The 26832-nt window shown below is 43.2% G+C and overlaps 1 protein-coding gene across 1 annotated transcript in view; it reads right to left on the reverse strand.

Annotated features, from left to right (window-relative positions):
* Positions 1 to 2355: 2355 nt before the first annotated feature.
* Positions 2356 to 26832, reverse strand: part of LOC148010156 (acyl-UDP-N-acetylglucosamine O-acyltransferase) — a 24624-nt gene continuing 147 nt past the window's right edge. The window contains exons 1-4 of the mRNA XM_087673489.1: positions 26801 to 26832; positions 25250 to 26658; positions 3062 to 3313; positions 2356 to 2915 (exon numbers count right to left, since the gene is read on the reverse strand). The exon at positions 26801 to 26832 is cut by the window's right edge and continues 147 nt beyond it. Coding sequence (XP_087529615.1) covers positions 2703 to 2915; positions 3062 to 3313; positions 25250 to 26248 — 1464 coding nt within the window. The 5' untranslated portion in view covers positions 26249 to 26658; positions 26801 to 26832 and the 3' untranslated portion in view covers positions 2356 to 2702. The remainder of the gene's footprint in view (positions 2916 to 3061; positions 3314 to 25249; positions 26659 to 26800) is intronic.

The raw sequence follows: 26832 nt of genomic DNA on the forward strand, positions 1-26832 counted from the left end.
GAACATGGGGCTCATTGAAAAACACTATTTTGTGTGTGTGTGTGTGTGTGTGTGTGTGTGTGTGTGTGTGTGTGTGTGTGTGTGTGTGTGTGTGTGTGTGTGTGTGTGTGTGTGTGTGTGTGTGTGTGTGTGTGTGTGTGTGTGTGTGTGTGTGTGTGTGTGTGTGTGTGTGTGTGTGATTTAGTATCCTCTAAGATGCCGTCAAAGGTGCATAGGACAAAACTACATAACTCAAGATTTTAGATACAATCCACTTCTCGATGTCATTGGCACTTGATATGTACCCTAATAACCATGTGATGCAAAGTCTCGCATGAAGCACTAATGTATCATTATTACCTTCCTACCCTCTTCTTCCTCCATTTCCAAGCACTATACGTGATTACAATTTGTGTAGCTCGTGGCAATGTTCAAATAAGAATTTGTTTAAAAGATCTCACATTTACTCTGGATTTTCAACTTTTAAAACACATTGATGATATATTTGGTATATGTGGGTTCGTTAAAGGGGATTTGTATGAGTTTTGGGAGATTGCTCAATTGTACTATGATCGATGCATAATTTCATTTGTTTTTGGAATGTGTCAATCATTTCTGTACTGCTATTGAATCATGTACATCTAAAGCACACCCTAGATTTTGGCTACTTGAAACCCTCTACATGCAAGTCCATTGACTTGAATAGTGGAGGATAGTTGGATAGCAAAGAATCACTTCACATCCAAGCATGAAGACTTGAGCAAGAAGAGAAATGGAGCGAGAAAGTAAGAGGTAACCAATAGCTAGCTACCACGAGCAACATTACATGGAATATAGTATCCCTAATTAAGGGGGTTGCAATCACCATGCATTGCTCATCCCGAATACTATAACATAGCTAAAATTTGGAATGACCCTTACCATACATATTAAAACTAAATCCTAACGATGAGACTTCTTTTAACTAAATTTTTAGTTTACAAACTTGCTAGATCTTAGGTGTCAAAATTATAGTACTAAAGATTAGACCACCTAAAATAGGAAATGGTGCAATATGATCATCATTGACTACATAATCTAAAATAGAACTCACCATTGGTAGCCGCAAACAATGGCCTTAATTGTATTGTTCATATTGTCCAAACTTTTGCAATACTTAAGGCCCCCAAGTGACTGAGGAAGAGAGCAAAGCATACATATAACATGCAACAATCTTGAGTTTCTTTAAATTCCTTGACTTTAAGCCCCCTAGTCCTCACTTTGCAAGAAGTCACAATAACAATACCAACTCACGAGTGAAAATGAATGGTTGTGAAAACTTAAATATGTAACAAGGACACATAGTGCATTAAAGCATTTGCCCTATTTGCAATTTTTTTATTGTTTGGTTGTACGGGATATGAATCAAGACTTTTCAAAGCACCTCAAAAAAGGACATCCTAAAAGGCTAACATGAATAGGAACTCACAAAAAAGGTAATGGCCTTACTTTATCCTAAACTTCAATCAACAAGAAGTAATCAACCCAAAACCATTGGTACACTTCAACCATTATAATAGTATGACCTTACAAGAAATGCAAACTGTTTCATTGCATGGAGGCTTGCATTCACTTAAAACTCTGGATATTTGAATGTTGTTGAATGCAAACCACATTCTCCATTATGGTGCATAGATGCATTTCCGCAAGAGTCTTGGATGTCCAACTTTGCAACTTATTAAGCTTTTGCACCGAAGCATACATTAGATATGCACAAACATTGTTTTCAAATGATTGCGTAAGGGCAAGCACCTCTAAAGTTGACTTTGCAATTTCTATAGCTTTGGACCACCAATTGACACAAAATACACAAGTTCTATTTTCGAAGGATGCAACATGAATGATTCTCATAGTTACACATCTTTGCACAAAACACTATTCATGAGAAAGCCATGGGCCACACATGCAAAGAGCATTCATCCTCTTCCATATTTCAATCACAAAAAGCAATATCAAGCATTACTCCATAGTTTTAGCATCAAGCAAACTTGTAAGCCTACAATACTTGCCTTGGAGAATGTACACCTCTGAGGTTGGCCATCATATATCCTAAACATGATTCACATTTTATGGCTTATGATAGTTTTAACACCCTAGATACAAGTGAAGCATGGAATTGTTTTGGCGAGATAGGTGGTACTTTTAAGGTTTTTACAATAGTCATTCATTTAGTGTCTCCAAAAGTGTCTTAGGAAAGAGGTTGGAGTAGAGACTACAAATAACTGAAAAAGTATATCTGTAAAACCAAAAAAATGTCTTAAGAAAGAGGAGGTTAGAGGAGAGTAATTACAATACAGGTAACCGAAAAGGTTCTGGTTCTCTCTTTGGAGGCAATCAGACACACTAAAGAAATGATTACTTTTGCCCAATTCTGATGTTAAATAAGTGGTTTTTGTTAAGGAGACAACAATAACTTTAGCTGTCTCTGAATTGAGAGGCTACATGAATGAAACCTATGACAATTGAGAGACACCATAGGATTGTAATCGATTTCTATTCTACAACAAACTTACAGTGTTGATCCAATTTTTCATCTGATAGTGTCACAGGTAAATTAGCTTATTGTACAAAAAAACCCCTCTTCAAAAACTAGAATGGGGGTCATTACAGTAGAGTAATTTACAGTTGTGTTAGAGCATGATATAGATGTTACCATCGAGCAGACTTTGAACATGGAGAAACCACTAGACACTAGTTTTGCATGACTTTGTTACAGTGGCTGCAACTAGAAATTCCAGGTTGCCTGCAGCATAAAAATGTACAAAACCCAGTGGTATTGGTTTACTCCCAGAGCCAGTGTCTGATAGGAAGAGCAGGCCTCTGTTGCTTGTACGCTGCTCAGGGTGCTCCATCCATGATCTACGAGCTTGAATGAGTTCCAGAATCCAATCAAACACCTGCAATTTAACTCTTTTAAGTATGGAGTCTCAAAGGACCACATTATACACAGCTTAAACCATTTTAACCATGTAAGACCTCACTACAAGAGCACAAAAAGGACCATATTATACCTAGGTTGCATCATGCTAACTAGTCCTTTTACCTGTCCAAGACGATACCGAGGTTTCTCTAGCTGATGGCCACTGATTTGGACACCGGTACCTTGACATTCAGGGCAAAATAAGGGTCCATTGCTCCCTGGTGCAGTTTTTGCTCTGGCCCTTTGTTGCCTAGTACACATTTGCCCTCTCATTCTCGGACCATCACCTTTTACCACAGCAGGTGCACTCCAAAATTTGGCTTCACAAAGAAGAACCCAGTCAATCAAACAGCAGGTATGGAACACATGAAATGCCTGCAATGATCACAAAAGATAGACAGTTGGTCAAATCACACCCATCTTCATTGTCATCCATGAGATAAATATAGACTGAATAGAAAACACTAAACAAATCATCCTTGGCATCATGCTTCACAATATAAAGCACATTGATCTACTGCATTCAACATTGATTAACAAATGCACTGCAGCAACTTTAAATTTTCATCTTGCCAGAGGGTCTGCAAAGTTGTTAAACCCAATTAACTTAATCCATACCTGCTGTTTCAGACAGCGGTACAATTAACTTAACCCATACCTGCTGTGTTAGTGCTGCCAAACAGGTCAGACAGTGGTACAATGACAAAAGATGAATATCCAAATGTACTTCAAACCCAGGATATACTGTAAACCCAGCCATTCCACTATAGAGGAGAGTAGGGAAGAGCTCATTGCACAAGTCAGGTGTGTGACCAGAGAAGCTTCACCATCTACAATATCCAAAATGCTACAACTGCCCATGTGACAACAGATTGGGCTACTCACTTCTTCCTCAGCAATGGGAAGAATAGCCTGTCGAGCTAAAACATGCATTATCACTTCATTAGCTCTTAATTATAGCCCCAAAACTCAAAATTACCAAACTTTTATTAAAAAGAAACATGATCCTAAAGAGTGTCTATGCCCCGTAAGCCAAACCCTAATTTGGGAGGACCTATCCATCTATAAATAGACAAGCTGCCCACCACTTAGCCCCATCCTGTTTTGTAGATTGTTAGTGCCCTCTCTCTACTGTCCACACCCCGACATCCAGAGGATATCTCAATTCGAGCTGCACCACCAGCTGGCGCATGCATTCAGCCCTCCTACTGCTGTTGGCGACTGTTTCCTGGCAGTCCATACAGCCTACCATGTCATCAAGAGAGCTGTGTTTTGGTGCTGCAGCGGTTGCCTTCATCTGCTAGACTAATTTCCACTATTCTACTGCCTGTCTGCTGTCCCTGATCCAGCTCCACACTGCTGTGTTTGCTGCTGTCACACATATTCAAAGGCTGTCTGCTGCATTTCCTGATCCATTAGAGTACAACACACTCTCCAGCTCATACTCTCTACCTTGGTCCTAGAGACAAGGAGTTCAAGGGTCAATATTTCACCTTTGCATAGTGTGTTTGCTGCATTGAGCATCATATATATTTGGCATTCATTCATTCATTATCTTCTTCAATGTTCACTAGTTTCCCTAACTCTAACACTGTTCTTTAATAGTATGTGCTTTGTTGTACAGTTGTGCTTGTTATTTGTAGACAAGTATTTCTTTAAATGGTATCAAAGCTAGGTGTTCACTCAAGAAACCTAGGCTTTTGATTGAAGAGCTTGGCCTTAGAAATAGGTTCACTAAGGGAAGATGACTTCGAGCACTTCCACATCACTTCAATCTCCCAAACCCTCCATGCAAAGACCCAAGCAAGAGTGGGCCTCACAGCTTGCTCCACAAGGATCCAACACAAGAGGGAGAGACCAAACTACCATGGAGTCCACAGACCGCATGAGTTACACGAAGCAAGTATGATCTTATCCTTATTCTTCAAGCTCAACAACTACTGGAAGGTAAACCTTTGTTATTCCCTTTAGGTTTGGTACACACATCTATTGATTTTGCAAGAAGTACAAACACTCCACATGGGACAGGCCATTCCACTGCAAAAGCCAGCACGAAGTACAAGCCTCTATTTCTCTACTCTTCCATTCACTCCATGTCAAGTATGCCTATTTATACTTCATCTTATCTAGTCCCTACTTTGCAAGATTTTGGGGATACCCCGGAGGAAGAAGGAATTGTTCAATCAATCCACAACAGTGTAAGTTCTAAAGAGGACTATTGTATTTATGTAAAGACAAGATGTGCTTATAAGGAAAAAATTAAAATTCATAAACCCTTCCATAAGTTTCCCTTCTTCTTTTCATTCAAGTCTTGCTTCTCAAGGTCAATTTGAAGACTATTGAAATAGATGAAACATCTCATTCTTCTTTTCCATCTTCATACTTCTTTTCCATCTTCATACACATTTCAATTTCAAAGACTAAATTCAAAAAATCAATTTAATGGATTCACTCACACATCATCATCACCTCAATTAAATGTCCCACCCACTTCTTCCACTACATTACCATTTACCTTTCCTATGCATACACCACCAATGACATCTCATATCACACCATGGTGGGCTTCTTCAAACATAGGCACATCCTTTAGGACCTTTTCTTTTTCAAGTGGTGCAAATGCATCTATGGGGAGGCTCGACCTCTGTCTTACACATTTTTGGGCTTTACACATAGGACACCCTCCCAAGCTTTCCCAAGTGTGGATCAATTGGTACCACAGTTCGTCCAAATGGCCTTACTTAGTGGACCAACCGGTTATGTTCTTATACCTCAGCCTACAATTGAGCAAGGCTATCAGTGCCTCTTCAGGCGGCACCTTTAGGACCATTACAACCTATTTCTACCTACCTATCTCATTCTCCTTTTTATACACCTTATCCCTCTTATCTAACATCTCATACTTTTTCCTCCTCATCAGTCAAGCATGAATTCACTATCAAGTCCCATTTTAATCGGTTCTAACCACACTAAATGGTCAACCCTAAAGAGGCATGTCCTAGACTCCCAAAACTTGAGGGACATTGTACAAAGACTAGAACCCCAATTAAAAGCTCACCTTGTTCCATATAAGATTGTTCATTCTTAGAACACCTCCACCATCATTGAGTTGATACAAAATTTACTCCCAAGGTTTTATTCACAGCTACAACATTTTGACCTTGCATCAAATCATTGGAAACACTTGACCAACCGTTATGTGACTCGGGATAGGACCCATCGTATAAATCTTGATCATGAGCTTCAAGAATTTAGGATCACAGACCAAGATGACCTTAAGATCAAGTTGGCTGAATATTGGTGTTTGCTTGCCAAGTTCTCCACCACAAGGGCTCCTAAGTCCCTTGACAATCAAGTCACATTGTTCCTTACTGACAATGCCCTCATTCTATGAGTTTAAGTGTCAACTATTGCGTTACACTCGACTATTTGATCAATTTCATAGCACATTCTATTAGCAGCCTAGTCAACTCATGTATGAGTTATTCTAGTGATATTTAGGCATTTTATGGTGGCCACATTAGTAATTATTTGGCCATTTTATGTTGGCCAACCTAAGGCATTATTTGTGTTCTTATTGGCCTATTTATTCAAGTTGCTCCTCCACAATCACATCATTCATCAATTGCAAATCCCGTGCATGTGGAGATGCAGCCGGTGCCAATGCCCACGCAGCCAAATGACTCACTATTGTACGCAACTATCTCGTGTTTGGTATATGGATTCCATTTCCTGAGCACATCTTTAAGTTCTCTTCTTTTGCAATGTCCTTGTGTTTTCTCTTTTCTATCTCTTCTGCCTTGTGTTTAGCTGTCTATTTCAGCATTCTTTCACGCTTCTATTGCTGCACCCACTTTCAATTGCAAATCCCGTGCATGTGGAGATGCAGCTGGTGCCAATGCCCACGCAGCCAAATGACTCACTATTGTACGCAACTATCTCGTGTTTGGTATATGGATTCCATTTCCTGAGCACATCTTTAAGTTCTCTTCTTTTGCAATGTCCTTGTGTTTTCTCTTTTTTATCTCTTCTGCCTTGTGTTTAGCTGTCTATTTCAGTATTCTTTCACGCTTCTATTGCTGCACCCACTTTGACATGGTATCAAATTTCAGGATCTGCAAACTGCTCTTGCTGATCGCTTCCTAACTGTTGTCCTTTCCTTCCAACCTAGCAACCGCTTCTACTGCCATCACCCTGTTTCCAGCCTTCTGCAAGCTGTGTTTTTGGTTCACTTGTCTGTGTTTTCATTTCCTATTACTGTTTCTTGCTAATTAACTGCATTTAGTGCCTCCTTAATCTGTACGCCATCTCATGGGCTACGCGTTGATGCCCTTTGATCCATGATCCAGACTCCCTAGGCATTTAAACTGTCATTAAATGCGGTTGTTGCCCCTAGTGTCCTAGCACAAAGTGACACTAGGGTTAGGGTTTATTTTAGGGTTTTCTATGATGGTTAAGCTGCTAGAGTTTCATATTTTATTATTTAAAGACACTTCGTGCCTCATTTTGCACAAGTGTAGCATTATTCGATGTGATCGCCTAGAGCATTGTACTCTCTCTCTCTCTTTTTTTTTTCGTAAAAGGTAATTGTATTAATTACGAAAAAAGTACAAGTTTACTTGATTACAAGATACATGATGACACTAAGCCATCATGTGAAAAGGTTCCAGTACTAAGAGTTACAAAGTCATGGCAAAGACGTAGCGGAAATTGCCATATGCCAGGGACGTAAGTCCTCCAGGGAGAGTATGTCAGAATGCTGAAGAAGATCTATCTACCAATACAAGAGACCCTTAAGCCTAGCAATATGCCGCTGAACATTACAAGCGGAATCAAAAAGAAAAGCATTCCGAATGGTCCAGTTATGCCAACAGCCCCAATATCGAAGAAAGTGAAACACGAGCTTCATATGTGGCTGTGCCGGTGTTGGGTACTTGGGCTGCACAAAGACCCAATCAAAGGGCCTTAGCGAGAAACCAACCACCGCTCGCCAAACGGCTGACAAGAACGACCAGATTTTCTTAGCGATAGGGCAAGAAATAAATCAGTGACGGGCAGATTCCACACTGGTGGTGCAAAAGAAACAATTGCCGTTGGAGATTCGTCACTTGGAAAGAGCCGAAGCAAGCGGAAGACCCCCAATCATCACCCTCCAAAGAAAGACCTTATATTTGAAGGGTGTCTTGTTCAACCACCCCTCCATCACAGTTGCCCTCCACCATGACCGGGATTTACGCAATCCCCATAGAGCATTAGCTTTAGTAACCAACCATTGATGATCTTTAACCAGAAGATGATAGACCTAGTTAGCGGAAGCTTTGCCTAAACTCAGCCGGCCTTCAAAGTCCCAATCTTGCCAAGGACGATTTGAAGCAAGGGCAGGAAAGGGTTGTCTGCTCTGGAGCACCATCAAAAGCTGTTCCCATAAATGCCTGTATCCACGAGGGATCCTGAAAATCCTCCTGGCTGTACGAAACGATATTAACACATTGCGGCTGGCAAGGGTGGCATCCGCGACTAAAGTTACGCCCAAACGTGCCATACAGTTGAATTGTGGTCGAAGCTCTTGTTTATCTTTCCATGAAAGTAACCGCGAGACTGCCAGCAATTCCAATTGAAAAGAATTAGCAGCTAAGCGATCCTCCGCCGAATGCCACTGAGCCTTTCGAAGGACCAGTTTCCAGGAACATACCAAATGGGCAAGCAGTGATGAAGAAGAACTGGAGAAGCGAGAATCGGCATTAAGAACATACCACCAAGAACTCTGGATTTGGGTATTGCCATGCCGAAGCCCATGGCAAAATCCTCAAGGAAATAATGGGCTATAACGACCCACGGATGATGATCTGAGCACATGGCGCGGAAAAGAGACCAACGGAGGGCCAGCATGTGAGTTTGGGCATCCAAAATAGCTCCTCCACCCATGCGTTTGGGGGTGCACGCATGCGACTAAGAAATCCAGGAAATGCCTGCATGCAAGGAATCCTTCTTCCATAACATAAAACGAATAGACTGAGTCAGAGCATTCAGAGTAGTAGTAGCCCAGGGCAGCAAGGGCAAGAAATATGTGAGCATCGGCAACATAATTGTCTAGGCTACTTTGAGGCGAACGTGGAATGGCTAGGCCTGAGACTTCCAATACAGGAACTTAGCCGCCAGTTTCTAAGAAATCCACTGTAGAAGCTGCTTTGGGGGAACATCAACACCCAAGGGGTACCCAAGATGCCTGACAATGGAGCCACGAGGCACAACGTACCCTGCCAGTTCAATGACTACAAATCCGACTCCGTGTAGTTGAGAATGGCTGATTTCAACGCATTGATTGCGAAGACCGGAAGCCTGACCAAAGAGAGCCCAAACATCCAATGCTTTGCGAAGGTTATCCTTGTCCGCAACGCAGAATCATAAAGCTGTCATCAGCCAAGGATTGACTAATGAAATGCTATCCAGAAGGAAGCGACAATCCAGCCAACTGAGTGGAAGTTGCCATATGAGATAACATCGAAAGAACTGGATGAGTCACAAGGCAAAGAAGAAAGGGCTCAAAGGGCACCCCTGTCTAACAGAGCGGGCAAGGACAAATGGCTCGGTAACGCCTCCATTCAACATGACTCGCGAAGATGCCGCTGCACTGATGATGTAGATCAGTCGAGATATCCGATCACCAAAGCCCATAGCAGGCATAAGCTCTACAACAAAAGATCAGTCCAGATAGTCGAAAGCCTTTTCCAGGTCCAATTGAATCAGTACGACCTCCTGATTAGAATGCCTTGCATAATCAATCGCCAGTTGCACATTTAATACATTGTGCAGAATGTTTCGGCCCTTAATGAAACCATATTGAAGAGGTCATCCAAGAAATCAGCCAACACGGCAAAGGAGTTCTGCAGACCAGATTTGGAGGTAGACGGCATATCTGCTGGCTTGGGGATGGAACGGGGATAACGACGATCCCACGGGATAATGACGTTGCCTCTGGTATCAAAAGCCAGCTTAGCAGGTGGACCCTTTGGACGATCCGAATACACTCTCCGAGTGGGCTGAGGACGGGGGGCAGAGGAAACCATAGCAGGAGCAGAGTGCTCCGAAGGCAACATTTCTTTCCTGCGCATATAAGTACGCATGGAATCTTGTGATGCAAAAGGCACAGAATTCTCCATGCCAGCAACCACCCTGGTACCTTTTTTTGCACGTACTTCAACCCAGTCTGTGCCACGGGAATCCAAACCCGAAACCTGTTGTTTACCTTTACCCAGAACTTTAGGTGGGGTGAATAGTATCCTGCGACGGGGCATCACACACCATATCTTCCATGGGCAGCGCAACATGCCCAGCATCTGAAGTGTGTTGCTGCTCTGGGCATTCGGCCATGAAATGCCCTAATTTTCCACAGGAAAAGCAATGTCCTGCAAAATTGCCCCATTTCAAACGAAAATGTAAAGGATGCATGCCAGAGCAATTGAGACGTAACCACGCAGGCCTTTTCCTAGTAGTGTCCCATAACATACACAAGCGGTTACGATTCACGGCCCTTAAACTTGGAGGGACCAGAACAGTGCCCACAGCGGCCATGGCGTCCTTCAACAGTGGCCAATAAACAGCCGGACAATTTTCCACTTCAACCCATACAGGGCATTCCCGTTGCAGCAGGCGCTGAAAAACTGCCATTGGGCGCCATGGTACAACATGGACCAAACGGCGATCAAAAAACAAAGGCAGTTTAGACAGGAGAGCAGTACGGTGCGTCTCAGATTTCAACAGCACCTCAAAAAAACCTCGGGGCCCCACAAGAATCTCTTCAACACATTCCCCTTGTAGCAGACTGTGCAGCCACAGGTGAATACGGGAAAGCTGGGGGATTCTACCAGTGAAGAAGAGTATCACAGCGCGATCATAGAATACTGAAAAGGAGCGCAAGACAGATTTCGGGTGGACAGTGGCTTCCAAAACATCTTCCGATGCAGAGTCAGAAAAGACTTCCTGATTATGTTGAACATAATCGCCAAGTAGAGTGTTGGCAAACTCTAGCAAATGCTCCCAGTCAACATCCTGAGAGTCCGCAGAATCCGAAGCAACCTAAGCATAGGAACGATCCTGATGATCCATTGTCTCTTCCGAAGTATGCTTGGTGCGTTTGCCTGCAGGCTGAAAGTCAGGAGCAGTGGGCACCTCTTCATTGCACGGAACCATATCGTCGGGTTCCTCGGTATCAGAGTCCGGACCAAGCGCTGCCACCGTTTGGTCTATAAAATCCAGATCCAGACCAGCCATATTGTATCACTGCGTATACCGGTCAGAGGCCGAATGAAGATCTCACGCGAGGCAGGAATGCGCAGGCCGCTCTCTCTCTTTCTTAGGCAAAACGGACCCGGCACTGGACTGACGAAGAAGCTTGGGAAGCGCGTGCACAGAAACAGACGGCCGCTATGCAGAGAAGGCACGTCCACAGGTAGGGAAGGGCTCGTTCCCTTTGTTGGCTCGCGCTATCGCGCGCTCTGTGTGGCAACCTGGGTGTGACTGGCTGCTGCCCCTTGGTAGCAAAACGGGCAGATCAGAACGGGCAGCAGGAGAGGGCGACGGAACGTCCAAGCAGAGGGCACGCTCTCTCTCTTTCTCTCTGTCTCTCAGGCGGGCGGGTCTGAGTGCGAGCGGGTCCGAGGGCAGTGTCTGATAGCGGGCAGGTCTGATGACGATTGACGACGGCCGACGACAGGCGCAGGTCTGACAACGGGCGCAGGGCTGACGATGACGGACGACGGGCGCAGGGCTGACGACGACGGACGACGGGCGCAGGTCTGAAGAGGACGGGTGCAGGACTGACAAGGGGCGCAAGGTTGACACGGACTGGCGACGGGTGCAGGTCTGGTGAGCAGGGCAGACGGCGACGGACGACGAGCGCAGGTCTGAAGAGGACAGGCGCAGGACTGACGAGGGGCACAGGGGTGACGCGGACGGACGCAGGTCTGGTGGCGACGGGCGGTCTGACGATAGGCGAAGAGGAACAAGCGTGACGACGGGCGCAGGTCAGAGGACCGACGGCCGAACAGCACGCACAGGCGGCGACATTCTCTCTCTCTCTCTCTCTCTCTCTCTCTCTCTCTCTCTCTCTCTCTCTCTCTCTCTCTCTCTCTCTCTCTCATATTAATTCATTACTTATACGTGATTGAGTATTGTTGTGCATCGATTAATTCTTCCATTCTCATTCATTTTCCATTAAATTAAACAATCACTCCACACCTAGGCCAATGGTGGTATTAGAGCCAAGTTTCTTCATCACCCTCGCTCTCTCTCTCTCTCTCTCTCTCTCTCTCTCTCTCTCTCACATTAATTCATTACTTATACGTGATTGAGTATTGTTGTGCATCGATTAATTCTTCCATTCTCATTCATTTTCCATTAAATTAATCACACAATCACTCCACACCTAGGCCAACGGTGGTATTAGAGCCAAGTTTCTTCATCACCCTCGCCATCGCTCGCGATCATTTTCTCACAGCCATTGCCATTAAGCACCACACCTCAGCCGGTTACTTCTCGAAGCCATTGCCATTAGGCCAACTTTTGTCACACTAGTTTTCATTGCCCCAACTAGTGGTCCCGATAGTTGCACAACACCATGCTGCCATTGTCGGTGCCAATTAGTCTTGCCTTCAAAAACTTCCTTACATGCGTGGCTCTCGCCTACTAGCCGCTCCCCTGATCACACCTACATTTCTATTGTTTTGGTCACACGTGCAAACTCAGTATGAGATTAAGCTAGGCATTTATCTGTTGGACAGGCAATAGGACAGACAGCCAATGCTTGAAAAGCAATGTGCAAGTCGCTGCATCGTCCCCTAGTTGCCGTCTATCCACCGCCTCAAGTGCCATCTTCAATTTGTCTACCCATCATCGATCCCACGCTACCGCGTCCCGTCCCAACACGCCTGCTCGTCGCACCCCGCTCCTAGACACCACATCACCTATATACCATGCCCCGGTGACCTACCAACGTGACACCTCTGCCGCCACACGCTTCAATGATCGCGATCCATAATTGCCAACAGCCCGCGAACACGTCACCACATCTATCACCTTGTTCCTAATCAGTCGACAAATTGTCGTATCTTAATTATTCATTACTTTCAAATTCCAATCAGGCCCCTGTTTCTACACTTCTACCCCTCTTAAACACAAATTAAGCCACATTTAAGGGTTCTCATCAAACTGACCAAATTTGATCCAAATTTCATCAAAATTAGGAGATTTTCTATCAAATCCGCCAAATTCTTCATCGGATCGAAGAAATTTGATGCATGCTCTTCATTGAATTTGGGCTTTTTACTAAATTGGCCAAATTTCACCAAAAAATTTTCGACAAATTTGGGGCTTTTCGAGAATTCTTCATCGACATTGAGGCAAAATTCATCATCAGGTGCAACATTCAGTATCCTTCGGGTACAAATTTTGCAAAATATCAAATTTCTCTTCAATTTCTCGATACAATTTGGAGATTTTCGTCATTTGAACCCAATTTCACCCCAATTTCTTCCAAATATTTAGGGCTTTTCTGAAATTCATTAAATTTCATCAATATCGAGGCTCAATTAAGCTAAAGGTGCGGCATTCGGCATTAATTGGGTGGCATTTACCCAATTTCTTCAATTTCTCTTCATTTTTTAGGTAAATTTTGGAGCTTTTGCCCAATTCCACCACCACTGAGGCGCCCAAAATTTGGGGCTTTTGCCTCAATTCATCTTCTTGGCCCTCGACATGCTCCAAAATCATATTATTCGGCTGCTGGCCCTGTTCTTTCCCGACATTGAAGACAAATTTGATTATTTTGGCGTGTTATTAGGCAAATTTTCAATATATTCTGCTGCTGTCTGCATTATTGGAGCATTTCCAGCCATTAATCTCTGATTTCAGCATATTGCTGATTACCGCCAATCAGGTAATATTCATTTCGGAAAATATTTACTCTGCATATTTTCTCACTCCTCAACAGAAAAACAGCAAGAGCAATTATTATTCTCCATATTATTTGACTTCAGTGAGGCAAACAGCAATTCTTCTATCAGTGACTTATTATTATTTGGGCATCTATTTTCTCTCTCTTCACATGGAAAATATTATTTTATTGCTGATCATCACTCATGGCCAGCAATAATAATGATTTGTTGGACATGCTTGGCACCAACAAGCTTGACGTCACCAATTACCCAATGTGGGCTTACATGATGCAACATGTTCTTGTCGTGAAGAATCTATGGCATATTGCCAACGGCACCAAGCAAAGGCCGGCTTCTCCAACACCTGCACCACCTCTTGCTTCCACCTCGCGAGGTGAATCTCATTATGCCGAATCATCTTCTTCAACAACATCTCCCACTCAAGATCAGATTCAACAGGATGGCCGTGACGCCCAAGCCCATGCCCTAATCACTTCTCAGTGAAGAAAGCCATCATTCCACACATCCAATCATGCAAAACATCCAAGCAAGCTTAGGATAAGCTTGCATCACTATATCAAGTGCGCAATGAAGTGTGTGTTGCTTGCCGACATAAGCAACTGAAAGACGTTCGCATGGAAGGAGGTAATATGGATGCCTATCATACAGGCATTAAAGATCTTATTGAGCAATTATTAAATATTGATGAAGAAGTTCTTAATAACCAGCTCGTTTCCATCACTCTTACTGGTCTATTGGAGTCATATCAAGGTTTTGCTACTACCTTGTGGTTGGTAACTATGGGTAACCAAGTTACCTACAACTTCGACTAGCTTGTGTCTCTTTTGTTGCAAGAGTAGCAAAGCCGTTTCAACCGCAATGATACTATGGCAACCGAATGCTCCTTTTCCACCCATCATCGTGGAAAAACCAAGCCCAAGCTAAAAAAACAAGATTGGTGATCAAAAAACAGCAAACTTTCATGCCGGTCATCCTTCTTCCTCCACCCCTTCTACATCAAAGACACCCTTCCATCCTGGTCCATCCTCTTCCAATCCTTCCAAGTGTTGTAGACGAGTCTGTGCGCGAGCTAAGTCGAGAGTGCAAATGCAGAGAGTTGAGAGCAATTGAGTGAGAGAAAGAGTGTCAGCACGACACAATGGGTATTCGGTACAATGACAATGTACCACATTTTAGGTTTTGAATATATATAAAGTACAAAGTGTAAGGGTGCATTCACACCCGAACACAATAAACGGCACGGTGACCCTTCATTCCCAACAACCTCCCACCTAAAGGCAACGTGCTTGAAGGTAGAGGAAAGAATCAACTAAGTGTATGTATGTACAAAGCTGAAAGGCACATATACTACCCAGCCCCCATCATCTGGCGACAATGAGCAAACCGCTCGGCTGGGAGACCTTTCATGAGAAAGTCTGCAGAATTATCATTTGTATGTACCTTGACAAGCTCAATGCCTTTGCTATCAAGGACATCCCTGATGAAGTGATACTTCACCTGTATGTGCTTTGTCTTTGCATGAAAGACAGGATTCTGTGCTAGCATGATAGCACTCTCACTATCATAGTGGAAGATAGGAACCTTTGTAATCCCAAGCTCTCTCACCAAACGTAAAAGCCATAAAGCCTCTTTGCATGCCTCTGTGGCAACCACATATTCTGCCTCTGTAGTAGACAGTGCAACACACTTTTGCAGCCTAGATACCCAAGAGATTGCTCCTCATGTGAACATAAACACATATCCTGAAGTAGACTTCCTGCAGTCAGGATGGCCAGCATAGTCTGCATCTGTGAAATCAACAACAGATGACTTCTACTTACCAAAGCAGATACGCAAATCCTTTGTGCCCTTAAGGCATCTCATGATACCCTTCACTGCTTCCCAATGCTTTTTGCCAAGATATGCCATGTATCTACTAACTACTCCCACCGCAAATGCAATATCAAGACATGTAGCAACCATAGCATGCATCAAGCTACCAACAACTGAAGCATAAGGTATCTTGGCCATTTCAGCCTTACCATCATTTGATGTAGGGCTATCATCTGCACTAAGTTTCACATATGGAGGCAATGGTACACTAATAGCTTTTCCCCCTCCATATTGAAGCGTTGCAAAACTTTTGTAATATACTCCTGCTGTGACAGATAAAGAAGACCCTTTGATCTGTCTCTGAGTATATGCATGCCAAGAATGTGATTTACCTCACCAAGATATTTCATATCAAAGCTATTGTGTAGACTCTGCTTCAAGGAGTCAAAGGAATGAACATCCTTGCCTACAATTAGCATGTCATCCACATACAATACCAAGAGAATAAGGCTACCATCTGTTGCCTTCTTTTCCCTTTGCAACAAAACCATCAGGTTGCTACATATAGATTTGCTCATGCAAATCATCATGAAAGAAGACGGTTTTTACATCCATCTGTATGGGTTCCATCTCCTCAGATGCAACCAAGCCCAAGATGGTTTGCAAAGTAGTCATTTTGACTACAGGAGAAAAGATTTCATCAAAATCAATTCCATATTCTTGCTTGTATCCTTTAGCAACCAAGTGAGCATTGTACGTAGGCAAAGAACCAGAAGTAACTTTCATTTTGTAAATCCATTTGCAGGGTAGCACCTTTTGTCCTTTTGGCAAAAGTACCAAATCCCGAGTGTCATTCTTCATGAGAGATTCCATCTCTGATAGCATTGCTTTTTGCCATTTCCTACTATCTTGTTTGTCCATTGCTTCCTAGAAGCATGATGGTTCACCACAATTTGTTAACAGGACATAAACAGCCACATAGTTTACTCCAAGAACAAATTTACTTGGTTGTTTTTGCACTCTAGTCGACCTACGGACCCAGTGGTAAATATTTGCTGGCTGTTCAACCTGTAAATCTATATTAACAGCTTGTTGTTCTACAGGTACAGGTTGCTGTATAACCGGTTCAGGTTGTTCCAAGTGCACATGTTCTTGCTGAATTTGTGGGACATCATGGGTAAGATCTTGCCGATCATTTACAGCATCATATCTTGCATTTTTAGAGACATTTTCAGCAGGTATTTGCTGCTGTCTAATGGGCATTCTTTGCTGTCCAATTGGTACATCCTCCTGGAATACAACCCTTCCAATTTCCTCTGTTCTTTCGGGCTGTTTGTGCATGCGATTTTCTCGGGAGATGACATCATTGCTATGTACTACTTTTCTTTTCTCGGAATCCCATAATCTATATCCCATTTCACCTTCATCACCATATTCTAGGAAAATACATTTACAGGACTTTGACTCAAGTTTGTTGCGTTCTTCCTTGCATATGTGCACAAATGTCTCGCAGCCAAAAACTTTCAAGTGTGCATACAAAGGTGGCTTGCCCGGACCACGCTTCTTGGGGAACTTATCATGAGGACATGTATTTTTCAAACCTCACTTTAACATGTGGATTATTTTTTAATCACATGATTAAGTAAATGTTGCACATGTGAGGTGCAACTGGGGTTAAAGTAAATTTGCAAGCCCAAGACCCGAAGAAATCACGAGATGTCAAAGGCAAAAGTTGCTATAAGTTATGCCACACAAGTACTTAGTGGTATTTGGTGCCAATTGTTGGCCTAGGTCATTCATTTGGCCATAAGTATCACTTGGTGACACTAAAGAAGTGGCCTTTAATGGTACCTAACGCTAATCTGATAATCAAAGATGGCGCAAAGACACTCGAGAATGGAAGTTGCCTAGCCAATTTAATAATTGGACAATTACATTATTTTTTAGGGTACCAAAATAATTATTAGATTAATTTTTAATATTTAAAGACTGAAAATTAATATTTAATTATAGATAATGCTGAAAAAAACCATTTGAAAGGCTGCTACTTGTCAAAAATACCCATGCAAGACTGAAAAATGTCTTTAAAGAGGCATTTTTAGTATATTCAACCTGCAAGAGAGAGGGAGGAGATGCTGCTGGGTCTGATTTGCAGTCATTGGAAAACCTTCTGAGCCAACCAGGGGCAAGAGAAGACCAGTTAACAGCAGGTGACAACATCTACAAGGTGTTGAGACAGGGCAGCAACAATAAATGACTAATTTTCTTCAGTTCTTTGCATCTACAAGCTGTTATGGCAAGGCAACAGCTGGATTTGACTGATTTTCAGTCATTCTTCGCGACAAAACTCTGAATTTTCTCTCTACATCTTTCTCTCTCATCTCCCAACCATTTCATAGCCTTGCTCCGAAGATCTCAGCATTTGGACCCTTGGAGACTAAGAAATTGTAAATTTCCCTGTTGCAAACCCTAATTTACATCAGAAAGTAGGGTTTAGCAACAGCCTTGGAAAGCGTGTCAGAAATTGGAAGCTCCAAGACTTGGATTCAACAAGGCTAGCCAGCCATTGAATTTGGGGCATTTCCATCGTCTATGAAGTGGGTGAAGGTCAATTAAGTGCCTGAATCAAGGGGCAAAATAGATTGAAGACTTGCTGGTCACTTTGGACAGCAAGGGGAGTTTGGATTGCGAAGGGAATTGGGATAATCCCATTGTAAATCAACTTCTTTTTCAATAAAGCTAAAGAAATACCAAAAGGGGCATCAATTTTGGAGCCAATCAAGTGTGCATTGTCCAAGATCAGTAGGTAAATTTGTGTTTTCAAATTTGGATTAATTGTTTGTTGCTATAATTGAGTTGTAATCAGGGGTTGTTTTACCACCCATCCACGGAAGGAAGGCTGGTTACAAAACTCCCCCCCTCCCCCCCCCAAAGACCTGTTCGGTGACCGATTAATCAAGTATGCGGCTGTCATAACAACCTCTGCCCAAAAACCATGGGATAAAGCAGCATGTGACAGCATTGTACGAACATTGTCTTGAATGGTTCGATTCATATGCTCTGCAACACCATTTTGGGGCAGATTATGAGGAGCAATAAGCTCCTACTTAATCCCTTTGCTGTCACAAAAGTCTTGAAAGGCTTTGGACACATATTCCCCACCATTGTCAGAGCAAAGGCATTTTGATGTCTTGTTGGTCTAATTTTCAGCAAGTGCTAGGAATTTTTTAAATTTATCCAAGGCCCTGTCTTTGCGACGGATTGTATAACCGAAACTTTGCGTAGGGCATCATCAACAAAGGTAATAAAATACTTCTTTCCCCCTTAAGATAACCCTAGCATTTGACATACATTTGAATGTACTAACTCTAAGGGTGAAGACTTTAGAGAAAGACATTTTTTGTGTGACGTTTGAGCATATTTACCATAGATACAATGATCACAGTGTTCAAAATCAGCATACCTCAAACATGGTGAATAACCCAAATGAGAGAGCACTTTCATTCCAGATTGACTCATGTGTCCCAACTGACTATGCCACAAAGAAACACTTGGCTGCTCAATTATGGTGACAACATTGTCACGCACACTAGATACATGCAAAGGATACAGAGTATCACTTTTGGATCCCTTGGCAACAATACAGGAGCCCTTACATATTTTCCATTTGCTATCCCCAAAGGTGGTGTGATAGCCTTCATCATCTAGTTGCCTTGTGTTGATCACTCTTCTTGAGCTGAGGCACATGTCTTACATTATGCAAAACAAACATGGAGCCATACTGAAATTCCAGTTTCACACTGCCAATACCTGCAATTTTACGTGCATAGTTATCCCCCAAGTGGACAACACCACGTACAGTACCATTGTAGTCAGAGAACCACTCATGATGTGGTGACATGAAACAACGCACCTGAATCAAGTATCCAAGTGTGAATGTCATTCTCAGAATCTGCAATCAATGCATGTGCATCCAAAGAAGAAGCTAGAAGTACATCACCGTCACTGTCATTATCATGAGTAACTACATTAACCTCTTTTATTTTCACATTGCTCTTTTTGGCATGTTGGTTGTCCTTGTTTTCAGCCTTGTTGGCTTCATTGTTTTTGTTCTTACCCTTCTCTTTCTTCAGCTGAAAGCAATCCCTTTTGTAGTGCCTCTTTTTGCCACAATGATGGCACTCCACATTCTTTCCACAAGATTTGTTGCATGCTCGGTTTTCAGAACTGCTCTTATGCTGAAATCTGCCTCTAGTGTGTAATGCATTTGAAGACTTGTTTGTTGAGTTGTTCTACCTATTGAGTTCTTCCATCAGCAAAGAACTCTCCACATCAGAGTATAACAACTGAGCATTCAAATTACTCAAAGCTATCATGAAAGTATCCCAACTTTCAAGTAGAGTGCATAGCAAGAAGCTTGCTTTGAACTCTTCATTGATACGAAAATCCAAAGCAATCAGCTGACTGAAAATTGAGTTAAACTCATTCAAATGTACAGACATGGCTGTATCCTCTTTCATGCGAAAGTCCATCAATTTTTTCAGCCAATAAACCTTGCTGGCTGCACTTTTCTGAGCATACAATTCTTCAAGCCTTTGCCACATTGCATATGTTGAATTCAACTTCTCAATGTTGAAGAGCAAGTCGTCTGACACGGAGAGCTCAATGGTAGAGCGAGCAAGTTCGTTCGAGTCATCCCACTCGTCTTGTTCCATGTTTGCTGGTTTGATTCCCTTTGTTTTGATGGGCTTTACATGTTTCTTTTGCACCAAGACATTATAGCATTGTTTCTGCCAAATTGCAAAATTATGGGCACCCTCAAGCTTCTTAATGTGCAAAAGATTACCGTTGTCACTATTTCCAACCATAATTTGCAGCCCCAAATTGACTAACCAGTCACCAAAGGCAAGCCCAAATATGACACAAGTGACCACAATGCACAAGAGTACCAACCAGCAATGAAAATCCCAAGATTGCAAAAATTTTCAGATCTGCAAATGAATTTTCAGTAATAAAAAATATCGTTTGCTGCACTCCTCAAGCAATTTCTAACACAATTAGAGATCAAGCCACCAGTTTGTTAGAAATCAAGCTCCACCCGTCAGTTTGTCTTGGTGTGTAACCGACATCTGTGACAGCTAGTGTACAGCTGTCTCCATGTGACTACATTAAATAAGTCAGGTTAGTAGTTAGTCAGTGACTTGACTAGAGTTAGCCAGTCTAGTCAGTCTAGTTTACTATACATTGTATTGGGTGTTTTAGTGTTATGTTGCATAATGAAGAAAAGACATTGAGAGCCTGTAGGCTCACGGATATGGAGTTTTCCCTGTCTCTCTCTCTCATCTTTAAACATGGTATCAGAGCATCCACAAGACTGGGCTCTGTGGAGTAGAGCATTGCAGAAGATGACTTCAAGACTGACCTGAAGGGCTGGAAAAAGAAGAGGACTGACTGTCATTTTCACTATTTTGGTCACACAGAGGTATGCATTGTTGAAGGAGAGTAGCCATTGATCAAGAGGCTGTTGGTGACCCTGCTGGAGCATCTGAAAGTCCCTATTGAGCCTATGCAAGCCTTGTTTTATGTATAGGCTCAAATCAGCCATTGTGTACAGCAACAACCCCTGCTGAATCTGCGTGAACTGCGCATGTAGGGCTGATGGACTGCAACTTGTGGAAACTCAAATGGGGCACTTGAACAAGACCCATAAGGCATGAATGCTCACTCTTGAAGGTACTTGAAGAGTACAAGAGACAAATGCTTGTGTGGGAGCTATGTTATGAGCTGGAGTAATAGACACAGATCTATAATCAGTTCTGAACTGCTGTGAAAATGAATGGACAGCTGCATTCAGTCATTATTGACATACAAGAGCTTTGTGTTACACTCAGAAGGCATCTTTAAAGCACAAGAATGTGTCAAAGCATGTATACATTGGATCTAACGTCTTGGAGCTGAGATTTCTTGCTCAGAACACTCAGATCTGAAAGCCACTGACAGGCTGGAAACTGTCATACACAGTGAATAGCAAGCATTGTATCTTGCTGAAGCAATACATGTCACTTTGGAGCTTCTATCACCTATATGAACTGACATATGCATGCTGAATGTATGGAGGATTGTGGAAAGCATTGGATGCTGCTGAATACTCAAATCTGGACCTAAAATAATTGCCTTGACAGTGCTTGGGCTGGTTATGAACAGTCATGCATTCTATGACAGTGATTAATGAAGACAAGTTGTCTATGCCTACCCAAATGCTCATGTATCGAACCTATCACTTCAAAGTGAATGTATGACATGACTTGAAGACTTTTTGGAGCTGCACTGTTTTGTGCTTCTATGCCTATGTATGGCTTGACACATGTACTAGCAGCTATCTGGGAAGTTCTGGGACATGTATGCATGTTGTTTTTGGATGGAACCTTCACTGTAGATGGAACCCTCTGAGATGCATGGACTGAAGAAGGACAGGTGCGAGGAGACTCCTCCCGTCATCGATCACGAAGCTCCTGATAATCCCGTCTCCGCTCAGAGGAATGATGTGAAAGAAGCTCATCCTCTGAGTCGTCAAAGCCTGAAAACTGATAAGACATCTTCCAAATCTGCAAACACCAAATACACCAAAGAAATCTTTGCCGATGCCGAAGAATGACCAGCAGAAGGGTCACCAACCACCAAAACGCAAGCTATGGAGGCCTACAAACACTTGGAGCTGCAAAACGCAATGATGTTTGATGAAGATCACCTAGACAGAAACCGCCAAACACAAAACGCAGCCTGGGAGATTGGCGCCTGCAAGAAAAGGGCCCACAAAAGGTGGAACAACCTCCAAAACAGCAAAACGCAGCTTGGAGTAGTGTCGCCTAGCTGTAGGGATGGCCACCTCGTAGAAAACGCACCCAGGAAGGAAGTGTTGATGACGTGGCAGCCTCAGAAACAGCCGCCTGCAGCAAACGCAAGAGTTGGAGTCGCCAGTATGAGCCGCCTTGGCTATTGGGAAGGAATCGACAGCAGCAAAAGAAGGGGATGGTGTCTCTCCGTCGGGGAAGATCCCCGTGCTCTCAGTTAGGCGATGATACCATGTGAGAGTGCGCAACGGAAGAAGAAACGCGAACACAGAGGAGAGAGAGAGAGAGAGAGAGAGAGAGAGAGAGAGAGAGAGAGAGAGAAAGCAGAGAATGAAGGAAGAAAATCTGCACTAACTGAAATGAATGCTGAATACTCTGAAATGGACTGATCAGTCCCTGCACGCAGCCCGACGCGTCAGTGAGGGCACCAGATCAGGCTGGAAACGAAGGCAGAACCAATGCCGGAGTGGGGGAGGAGAGAGACTGTGCTGAACCTGCGAAAACAATGTGTATGGCTGATGGGGGGGCTGCTATATATAGCCCCCCAGCCATAAAACTGGCCGACTGGCCAAAAACTGGCCGACTGGCCAAAAACTGGCCGACTTGGCCAAACTGGCCGACTGCACCAACAAGCAGCCTCCAAAGGCTGACTGCCACAAAAAACATCTACACCTAAACTGACAGAGGTCCTCTGTCTCCTGCCACACTCTGACAGGAGCTCACAACCAGGAGATGACCGACTGACACTGAAATAGAGCAGGCTAACAAGAATATCCCACCCTAAGCCAAGTCATGCACCAGAGAAGACTAGGTATTGTGGTAGAGAAAACTAGGGAATGCTAAAACCTACAAAGGCAAACTTACTAAGCACTGCTCCAACCCGGCCATGCCATAGAACATAGCTTCCCTCCCTAATATGGAACCACCATCCAAGTTAGTCGGACTCAAGAGTCAATGGAGCAACCATCTGTCTGGTAGCTGAACAGAACTAGCCAAGGTACAAAAAACCACAGTGACCCTCTTTGGATCGGTCATCATTTTGTTGATCAATCAACATGATCACCATGAATGAAGCATTGACATCATCTCATCTAGATAGCATACATGTGGGGCCACCAAAAGTCACCGAAAAGTGGCCACCAAGAGTCACCGAAAAGTGGCCACCAAGAGAACTCGATGAAGCATGCCAAAAACCACCCTCCTCTAAAGATGACTTAAAGAGCACCAAAGATACAAAAGGAATCCACAATGCTTAGAGCACAGTCAAAGCAATAGATAAAGAACCTGCAAAACTGCGACTAAAAGACAAGCATCCTTTAAGCTAGAAAAGAAAATCTTAGAAAGATAGGTTAGACTATGATGAAGAAATCTCAAGCTACTCAGATAGAAAAGTCAAAAAGAAGATCAGCCAGTCAAAAGTGAAATTATATCACTTGGCTACTGCAATAGTCCCCCCACTTGAAAATGCAGCAGAGGAGAGGTCACCTGCCTGAAAACACAGGCACCTAAGGTCTGTCCAGCACTAAACACAGTGCTGAGAGAAGTAGAAACAGGCCGCCCTGCTCAGCTGTACTGAAAATGCAAGGGCAGCAGCACTTGTAGATGACATCTAGCTGGTCAGAAAACAGACGGCAGCTCCTCTTTGCAAACTCCAGCTCTCATGCCTGGCTCTAATACCATGTGAGAGTGCGTAGCAAAAAGAAAAGGCTACACGAAGTGAATCGGGTTTGCTAAAGGATGCATAAATGGAGTGAGGGGGGAAAGGCTGCTGGTAAATAGGCAAACTGAGGCCACAACTACCATACAAAGTGGCTAGGCCCAAAATGTGGGTGCCCAAGTCAGCCCACTCAAATGACCAATACGGTCACTGTACCAAAAATGAATGCACCAATACCACCTCCACCAAAAGTGTCTAAAACACAGAACAACAGGCGAACACTATATCAGAGCTCCTAATGTCCTCGTCTAACTCAAACAGCAGCTCACAGGCAACAGATGACTGTACTTGACACACATGACTACTAATAGAAACATCAACCCTCATCATACCTATCCTTCTTCTCTCTACCCACACTAAAAACTACAAAGAAATAGCATGAGCCCAGCGATTGATACAAAGAACAAGGTCAATGATTATACAACCATGCAGGAAATTTACCCATAGAGGCAGAGAGATGAGAACAAAGATGGTTGCTTATACAAGTATAAGAAAGATATGGAGGGCTACCTAATAGAAAGGCAGTGGACTATTGGTGTCCAAACTAAGAGTATTAGGAATGGATTCTTGTCAAATTACAAGAAGTATGCGGCACAAGTCAAGTTTTAATTCATGTGACTAGCCCTACTCTTGCTATGTTCAGGAATAATGGCTTCCTCGAAAACAAAAGTCTACATACTCAATGATGCATTATTTACATTTAAGTAATAAGTCGAAAGATAATGCACCCTACACATTGTAAGCTCAAATACATGATATCAATCATGTGTAGTAGGCCCCATCAATGGCCACATAGCCATCCTACTAGGCTACATATCATAAGAACTTTGCAACCGTCTCAGCAATTTTCTATGTCACAACTTCACACTTGACCTCTAAAGAAACTCATGTGCATTCTCTAATAAATAGAGCTTGCAACCCTACTTTTCATTCCTCGTATCCAACCTTAATGCCATATGATTGTCGCAAGAAAACATACCCCACACTTATTTCTGCTGCTACACATCATTTGTCCTGTCTCTCGATTCAACAATGCAGCAACATCTTTGCCAGGAAGCATTTGCTGATGACAAATAAAGCAAAACCTATCTAAAGAGTTCAACCTCCGTTTCTTTAGTGCCTTGCGAAGAGAAATGTGTGAGAAGTCTCTTGTGAGAAAAAGGCTGCCTCTTTCCCCTCGCTGCCTCCTTGTCTCAGCACCGTATCGACTAATGCCACCATCTCTAACAAGTGGATCAACAGATAGCAAATTGTTAAGAACCACACACTTTGTCCCCTTCTTGCGAAACTCTGCCTGTTGCAGTTTTTCATTAGACTCAGAGCAAACAAAAGCTGGCTTCCAGCCTCCCCTTCTTCCAATTACATCACTGTAAGGGAAAATTATTACAGAATAAGCTGCTGGTTCACTTGCTTTTCCTGACTGCAGGTCAAGGACTTCTGCTGCATTGCTCTGACCAGGCAGATGACACCAGACTGCCTTCACCTGCCTAGAAGGCTCGGATTGTGCCTCCTTGAGTAACACTTGCCCTGACCCAATAAATTCAAGTGAGGAGGCAGGGAGCGCAGCCAGGGATTCAGGGTCTGTAAAAACAGATTTCAATGAGTTCATCAAGTCACTCTTGACCCCCCTCCCCTTTACCTTGCCACCTGACTGCTCAGTATCACCATGGTTATCAGACTTCTGAGGCATTTGTACAGCTGACAAACTGCTCTCTTCTGCGCAAGATGAAGAAAAAGCAGATGCAGAAGACCCAAGAACATGCTGCTTGTGTAGGTTGCCTCGGAGGTGATCAGATAGAACAGTATCATTGTAACAGCGTGTAGAGCACAATGTACAAAAGAAGATGATCCTGCGGCCATCACGCCTAAGTTCAACACAGCGGTTCCCATTTTGCCAGGCATCTCTTACAACTGCTTTTGCAACAGTCTCTTGTGTCCTGAGATCCCTGCAATCAGGTCCACCCTTGCCACCTGCCATGATGGTGAATATTCTTTACAACGATTAAATTTCTCCAGTCTGCACTTATGAAGCCATCTTTTGGAAGTCTTTGTCTCCACCCCTTGAAAATACTTCCTGAACTGAGTTTCCTGAAGCTTGCAGAAAATAGCCTTCCAATTCAGCGACCCTGAGAAGGCACAGCAGCAACAACACTGTGACAACGAGATCGTATACAAGGAAAAGGTTGCTGGTTCGTGCCCTCTGTATGTGGCCATGATTGCTGTAACTGTATTTGTCCGCTGTTTCTTCCACTGTGCCCCTTGTTTGCCATGTTGACTGGTATTCGCAAATGCACTGATCCAACAGAAGAAAACCAAGCGATAGAACCTTTCTCCATGTGCGAGTGACAGTGCTCCCTTCAAGAGTGACAGCGCTTCCTTCACGGGAACCTGGATGCGCCACAAAAGAGACATTTGCAAGCGTATAGAGACGAAATTCAGAGCCTAAATGCGTTACAGATCAGACATGCAACTCGTGCCGGAAGAAAGAATGAAGGAAAAAAACAGACTTGGAAGGAAGAAAAAAGAATACCTGAAGCGATGTGTTGTTAGAGCAGGGATTCC

The sequence above is a fragment of the Lygodium microphyllum genome, chromosome 30 (assembly GCF_053477565.2).
Source record: "Lygodium microphyllum isolate KBCC chromosome 30, Lygodium_microphyllum_v1.1.10, whole genome shotgun sequence".
NCBI lineage: Eukaryota > Viridiplantae > Streptophyta > Polypodiopsida > Schizaeales > Lygodiaceae > Lygodium > Lygodium microphyllum.